At 37.3% G+C, this 7903-nt stretch overlaps 1 protein-coding gene across 1 annotated transcript; it reads right to left on the bottom strand.

Annotated features, from left to right (window-relative positions):
• Positions 1 to 4094: 4094 nt before the first annotated feature.
• Positions 4095 to 7600, bottom strand: LOC113328073 (glutamate receptor 2.7-like). The gene is made up of 5 exons (XM_026575165.1): positions 7372 to 7600; positions 5647 to 6953; positions 5237 to 5555; positions 4723 to 5132; positions 4095 to 4613 (listed from the first exon to the last, which is right to left on the bottom strand). The coding sequence occupies exons 1-5, from the start codon at positions 7598 to 7600 to the stop codon at positions 4095 to 4097; spliced, it is 2784 nt and encodes a 927-aa protein (XP_026430950.1).
• Positions 7601 to 7903: the final 303 nt, after the last annotated feature.

Genomic DNA, 7903 nt, shown 5'->3' with positions numbered 1-7903 from the left:
TGGAGGATAGTCTCTTGAAATTTCTTTAAATCCTTAGCACCCTTGAGAGCAACCTTATCTTTCTCACTAATAAGTGCGTTCTTTTTCGCTTCCAAAATTTGAATTGTCTCCTTATCTTTATGAAGGCGACGTTGAAAACTATTATTTACAAATAACATGGATCTATGATCACATTTGAGACCCACATATTTTGATCTTAATTCTTCCATACTAAGATTCTCTAATCCATCGTTGGAAAAACAATTTAAAGAAGAATTAAGATGTTCGAGGCGGATCACCTCATCATCGGGAGATGAGGCGCTTCATCGGCTAAATTGTAAATCTCTGCGAACATATAGAATTAAAAGAAGGCGAAAATAACGCAATGCACAAAAGGGGGAAGCAACAAAGAAATGCACACCAATCAGTTGATTATTTCTTTCATGGAGCTTAACAACGCGGTCAGAGTTAGAAGAATCCTCAGCTTTAACCTTAGTATTCTCAGCCTCAAGAGAGCGAAGTCTTCTTTGATAACCTGGAGAAACATCGTCTGACATACGGGAATCTGCAAAAACGTAAGATAAATATAAGGATATATAGCATAAAGACAACATTTAAGAGAGTGCGAAAGTATGGAAATTACCAAAGAGCCAAACAAAAACTGCAAACTTAGACTTAATGATGAGGCAACTCCACGAAGGGATTGATGGTATAATCAAGGAGCATCACATATCTTCGAAATCGTCGCACATGTACAAGTTAGTTCTTCATTACCAATTGCTGACATGGAATCAAAGAAGATACTAGATAATTTCCCCATAGAAGACGAGATTGATGAATCATCATGGGAAGGAATATCATCATCATCGCTAGACTGGGATCCTGAAGGAGAATGAGAAGATGTCCTCCGTTTCTTTGTAGGATTCTTGGAAGAATATTTGGAAGAGGTCTTCTTGTAGCAAATCTTATCCTTACCTTTACCTACAACATCCACGTACGCGAATAATGAGAGATAATAAACAGGGGCAACAATATTGTTAAAATTAAACAAGGAGTATTTATTACTTCATTATCCTGAGAAAGTGACGCTTGAGATGCTTTTTTATCCTTCTTCTCCAACTCCGTGGCCTGAAAATAAAATAAAAATAAATAGTAAGTTCATGATAAAACAATAAAGAGACAATGAATAGAAAGACAAAGCTAAAAGTAGCATACCACGTCAAGTTCCTTAGGTCACCTGAATGCCCAAGGATTGTAAGCGGGAAAATTCGCAGGAAGCAGAAAAGTTAGACCATTTTCACCTCTACCAGTTATGTAGGGACCAGCCAAGACAATAGGATACTCCACCCAACGAGTATCTTTTGATTTACGATAAGAGTTGTTGGTAGGTTCATGAAAATCGACATCTCGCATGATTCTTTCATTCTCCGCGATACCATCCTTTCTTATCAAGTGAATACCCCACTTATACGATTAATTATTCATAATGGAAACTTCATAATTTTTGAAGAAACTCTCAACTGTGTAATCCGCAGGGTTGATCTCCCTTTGGGCGTGTCCTGGTTTCCTTACTTCTGTAGGATAGATATTTTCTAGCCCTGCCGTACGACGAGCGAATTCAGTGACTATCCTGATACAATCACCGCTTAATAAGAATACTCCGCGCGAAAATCTTGCATCAGATAGAATCTCGTAGAAGAGAGGAGTTGGGGATTATAAAGAGGGACAGGCAGACCAGCGAGAAGTTGTCCCACTGAAATAATAATTTTTTGGTCATTCCACTCATCGAGCGAAAACCACTAAGGGCCAAGTGAAGAAGAAGGTTTTGATCTTTGAGGGATGGACTGTGAGAAGCCTCTTTATTCAAATTCAGTCTTTAAACTTTTAAAATCATTATCGTTCTTCCATCCAGCTTGAGGCATTTTTACAATAAGTATGAGAATGAGGATATTCAAAGATGGTCAAATTGATCAAGATCGGGATGATCAAGATGTGAGAAATAAGAAATAAAGTGCGAAAATGAAGAAAGAAAAGGGAAAAGAGTAATGAAACAGGAAAAGATGACAAACAACTCAAGGGTCTGATCAAACCAGAAGAACAACAACAGAAGAAGATAAGAGTCGAAGAGAAAAAGAAGAGAGTAAAAAGAACAAAGAGGAACACAACTGAGAGTGAATAAAAAAATTTACTCCCGATTTCCAAGAAACTTTCCCTCATTAATGCGTTGATTAAAAGTGAACGGATAGGAAGAGCGGGTGTGAGAGACGTGTCAGATAATGAATGGTTGAAAGGACACGCGTAAGTTGTCATGCCTAAATCAGGGGAATATGTCGGTAGAGAAGAATACAAAAAGGTGAACGGGTGCGGCATAATAAATTGGAGTTTCTCATAACGCTCCCTTTACCAAAAAAAAAACGGTATGAGAAGAGGTAAAATGTGGATACAAAATACCGTACAGTAAGTAAGCATGCGAAATAATGATCATCAAGACCAAGCGAAGACAACCGCGTACATCTTATCAAAAATGACGCATCGGATGACGTCACCTTAGTCACGGGTAAAGTGTGAAGAGTCTTGCGATAGTAAAGAAGCCGTGCGTCAACAATGAAGTCCACGCGACGTTGACGCACGTCAAATCCGAAATTAGGGGCTTTATTAGCTTTCCTGCACTATGTACACTCCTATATAAGGAGCTGAGCGACCTTGTATGAAGGAGGGATCTTTTTGAGAGTTTAGACAAACTGTTTAGGAGAGAGAAAGATTATTTGTAGAGCAAGTTAGGGTTTCCTCGTCACTTTGTATCCAATTTGAAGATCATAATGAATGTTCTTATGATTCTTATGAAGATTACTTAGATTGATTTTACTAGGGGTGTGATTGTGAAATTTCTCACAACTACACACTCGGAAACAAAATTTCACCAGTCGTCAAAAATCTAAAACCTATGTTCATCATCACCAGAAAAGAATGCCCTTTCACCAATTATAACATTAGTATGAAAGGTCAATGGGAATCGAATTTCCTAGAGTGCGTAAATGTTCGATATCAGAGTTTCCAAGAGTGCTTGAGTGTTCGTGTACTGATTTTTATCTGATGATTCTTATCTATAAAAATCTGTCGCATCTTAAAGAGATAGCTACTGTGCAACTGCGTACGGTCACATTCCGCTGTCTGATGCAATGCAAGTAGTAACAGTAGTGTACCAGATCAAACAGTTCGTCTTAGCTACTAGTTCAGTAGATTTTATTTTTTTAAACCAAACGCTTTTAAAGATGTCTAAATCAATCTTACAAATTAAAAATAAAATAAAATAAATATATATATATATATATATGAAAAATATTTAAGCGCATCAACCACGAGTCCACGACAGGCGACAGGAGCCATCTTCTTCCAATTTAATTTCTTGCAGTGGTACCTACTTCTGGATCTGTGGTGATCTTTCTAGACGACATCCAATATCGCAAAAAGTTATCTGATAGCAAAACAGCAGAGCAAATAAAGCCATACACAGCGCTCAATAATCCGATCGTATCAACCTTCATCGCCGCCCAATATTGCAAGTAGATGTCTATCATTGCCAAAGCATAACCAAGAGCAGCAAGAAAACCCGTGATACTAATAGATGTTTCCATGGTACTTTCATCCTCTCTACACAATCGGCGAACGTGAGATATTATTGCAGCAACAAAAAAAAAGATGCAAAAAATACATAAAAAGCCTCTTAAAGATTGTAAAGCATCCATAGCATCCATATTGCGTTAGCGACTCAAGCTAGCAGCTTTTTGCTTCCTAAAGAGATTATTACCCGGTACTCACTCCATCAAGGACACCCCTTTATTTATAGGTTGATATACTTTCGAATAATAGCAGTTGTAGTAAATAAGGAAGTTAGATTTTATTTCCATAATTGATCTGCCCCTTATTTTGAACCGAAAATTGGCGTCAAATGTATTCTGAACCGAAAATTGGCGTCAATTGTGTAAGATGATATCAATTTGATCAAACTACAAAAATTACAAAAAATAAACAGCATAGCCCACGAGAAAAAGAAAAAAAAAAGAACACATATATACAGAATCAAGTTTCAGTGATCATCCTCTAATGATCAATTTTTAATGTTGTGGATATGAGCAGCCTACTGATCCATTATTATCGTTTCTTAATTCTGGAATTGGTTCAATCAGCGGCTCTTTCCCGTTTTCTTTTCTTTTTAGTGTTCTGCTTGACTGGATCTGGTTTTTAAATCGCTGCCATGAATCCTTAATGAATTGCCAGAAGTTTATTAGGCATTGCCACAAATGTTCTATAAGACTTTTCCACATATCTCTTAAGTGCTGGCGTTGGCTGCGTTGCAACATATCTTCCATCATATCAAGAAATGAAGTATACTTTATCAAGATATTGGCGAGGTACACAAGGAAGGCTAAAATCAAAGGAATTCCTGTAACGATGAAGAGAACCAAAAAGCTATCTAAGTTGAGACTAGTTTCAAAGGCCATGGGATTTGGGTCTGAACAACTCTTTTGGTTCCCAAACCAAGCTTGTTCGATTCTTATAATTTTATCATCTTCTCTTAGGTTTGAGACTGCTCTAGAAATATCAGGGACTAAAGGTGATCCTCTTGGAAATGCCTGCCAGTATAAACGAGAAAAATGGAAATATTTGAGTACTGACATGAACTAAATAAATGAGAAAAAAGGCAAATTGTGCTACAAAAACTCTATTAAGCAGGAAACTTACAAAACCGAATCCTCCGGTCTTGTACATCGGTCCAACCATGGCATATTTATGACAATATTTTGCAAGGAGGAGTCTGTTAAAAGGTGCTTCCCCAAATGCAGCAACAATACGATCCTCCTTATTTCTGAATGTTGTGAAAGCCTCCTTGAAATCTTCAGTAGAGATATATGGTTTTAGATTAGACTCATCAAAACCCATCCTCTTCAACATTGTGTATACAAATGTTCCCTCTAGGTAACCAACATTTTGGCGTGTTTTGATTAGTTCGTGCACGTCCGTAACAGTAGGTTCAAGCCGGTGAACTGTTAACATCGATGTCAAACTGGCTGTGTAACTTGAACTTAGTATGAGCAAAGCAAAGACCCAGACAATCACAACAACTTTAGCCATACCGTTTCTCACCGTTTTGTCTGAAACATAAATAAATGTTAACAAACACCGGAAAAGAAATTTCCTCCGTCAAAAGTGAACTGGAAGAGAGCTATTTTGATAGGGTAAGGAGAAACGGAATTACCTCCATCAGCAAAGGCTGGTGTAGAGAAAAAGAACCAGAACATGGTTTCTAGTTGATGCCATACTTCCCCTTGAAAAGCTGGATTATTTTCTTCACGTTCCAGTGCCCAAGTCATCGCCCAGGTCAATAGAAAAAACACAATAATTGCTACCCAAAGATTCAAATTTAAAGGCTTGAGTAATATCCATGCATTGTTGCTCGTGTCCTCTTTTAGCGGAACAATCATCGAGAACCCAGATGGGGTATAAGGTAATGTGAAATCAACATAGGTCGATCGATTTCCACTAATTGTTATATCTCCAACTACGGCATCATAGTTCTGTCAAGTAAATTCAACAGTACAAAAGGAATTAGTCAGCAATAAAAATAATACATACCGGAAAACTATCAGAAACAGTAGTAAAACTAACCTGGGCATAAACTTGATATACTAAGTCATCATAAGTTCCTGCCTGCGTGCCATCAGCCTTTGCGAAGGGAACCAATTCATAAGACACAGGATACGGTAGCATCTCTATTACAGCTTTAAACACATCTATGCAATATCCAGTGATAACATAACTTGAGTTGCTGAGACTACTATTCCTTGATACTTTTACAAACTCAGTAAAACCCCGTTTCACTGGGACTCCAATCCTTAATTTTTTTCCCGTTTCTGGAATTACCCAACCTTTTGGAACAACAGTTGATTCTCCAGGCCATATTATAACGCGTAAATTATCTCTTGGCAACGAAAAAGAATTTTCTCTACTAGTAATTAAACTGCTTGAGTCACGTACAATACCATTCAATATTGTCCAAACGCCAATTTCTCTACCTCCATTTCCAATCACATTAAGTAATTGGTAGGTGTTTGACTGAATTTCCCTGTCTATGAGATTAACATTCCCACTTAGGCTATGAAATTTTGTCTCGGAAATTAGCTGCAAAAGCTTAGGACCAATCTTTGAATGACTTATTGTCGAATTCATTGTATCAAGTTTCTCCAGGACACTGGCCAGTGCCCAAATTGTATCGTAAGCCCTCAAACCAAAAATGTTCAGTTCAATGTTTTTGATACCTGGATTTTCTTGCATAAACTGCTTTTTCCATCGAGCTCGAAATTCATCAAACTCTGTTGACCTTGGAATATATGACCTTACACCCAATACTCCTTGCATAGAATCAATAACAGAAGAATTAAAGGATCCCAAGAAATTAGCTAACCCATCTGTAATGATCCATGAATACCCTTCCCTCATCATCCCAATCATTTTGGCCTTTTGAAAAACACGTACTCCAAGGGCCGGTGTCATGTGCACAACAAATACCCTAGTCCGCATTGCCAATAATTTGTACAGTGCGCTTAGTATTTCTCCATCAGCAGCTGAAGGAGAAATTAAGCTTCTGTGAGGAACTCTGGTATCGATAGCTTGGAATGCATCGATCAAATCTGGCATCATTCCTTTTCCATACTCTGTGTCTTCATATATGGGTACAACTTCTCTCCATGCAAATGTTTTAACCAATTCAGCAATCACATTTACTTGGGACAAGTCACTTTGCGTCGTCCGAATGAAATACGGGTTTTGAGAAGTAGATACTGAAGGACTTGTTGCAGTGAAAGAAATGATAGGAACCTGAGCTTTGTTTCCAAGGTCAGCCATGAATATAGCTTGTAATGACGTTGATGGCCCTATGATGGCTCCAACTCCAACATTTTTTATTAAATCATTAGCTGTTACATGTACAAGAGTAAAAAATTATTAATTCAAAGAGAAAATTTCCCGAGAAGAAAATATAATCAGCTATGAAGTGAGTCTAACTCAACTTGGCATGCTGTGACTAGGTCACCCTCGTGACCCTATTCTCATGATGAAACTTCCAGCAAGGTATTAATATTTGCACCTTCTGGCCCTAATTAAGTTTCACATTTTTGGATGGATAAATGTTTGTGGCATGAAGGTTATATTTATGTTTTTATCATAAAAAAGTATCTCTATTTATGAAATAGAGGTGATATTATTTATCGAGAAATTTGTATTAGGATTTAGAGTATAATCCCGCCATCTAAAGAAGTTATGACATAAACTTTGTACATATTATTCTACAGAAGTTGCAGAACCAAAGAGAATTGCATTTCATTATGTATATACCTTGAGAAGCTGCATCAGCAATATCTCTATGGGAATCTCTAGTGTGGAGAACCAGCTTCCTCTTACGAGCAGTAGTATCATTTGTAGAAGAATAGAAGTCAGACAGAGCCATAGACATGGATGTCAACCCTATCTTCGATGCTAAGCTATCGAAATCAAGAACAACTCCTAGTTTGAACTCATCACTGTGAATAGTATCTGTTGTGTTTTGGCCCATCACTAGTACCATTTCATGTTCTAACATGATGCTAAAGAAAATGAAAAGCAGCAAAGCATGCATTAAAACTCTATTTAGCTTAGGATGACAAACTGGTTTTGTCTTCATCTTCCCTACAGTGATTAAAATTCTTTATGCATCTTATCCATCTACAGAAGCATTATTTATAGAGTGATGCTAATTGAAGTAGTCATTGTGTGTATATGTATTATAAACAGAAATAGAGAACTAGTCAGGATATCAGAAAATAAGAGGTTGTACCAACTCAAACTTATTTCATACCTATCTACTTTTGGTAATGTAGGAGTGGAATAT

Source organism: Papaver somniferum, unplaced genomic scaffold, assembly GCF_003573695.1.
Source record: "Papaver somniferum cultivar HN1 unplaced genomic scaffold, ASM357369v1 unplaced-scaffold_107, whole genome shotgun sequence".
NCBI lineage: Eukaryota > Viridiplantae > Streptophyta > Magnoliopsida > Ranunculales > Papaveraceae > Papaver > Papaver somniferum.
This window is presented reverse-complemented; position numbering and strand designations above follow the sequence as displayed.

Bases quoted from the DNA above. Each gene is read 5' to 3' on its own strand.
- LOC113328073 (XM_026575165.1), bottom strand. From the start codon at position 7,600: ATGGTACTAGTGATGGGCCAAAACACAACAGATACTATTCACAGTGAT. The intron at 6,954-7,371 runs GTATATACATAA...TACATGTAACAG, and splicing joins TGCTGATGCAGCTTCTCAAG to CTAATGATTTAATAAAAAAT. The intron at 4,614-4,722 runs GTAAGTTTCCTG...TTATACTGGCAG, and splicing joins AGACCGGAGGATTCGGTTTT to GCATTTCCAAGAGGATCACC.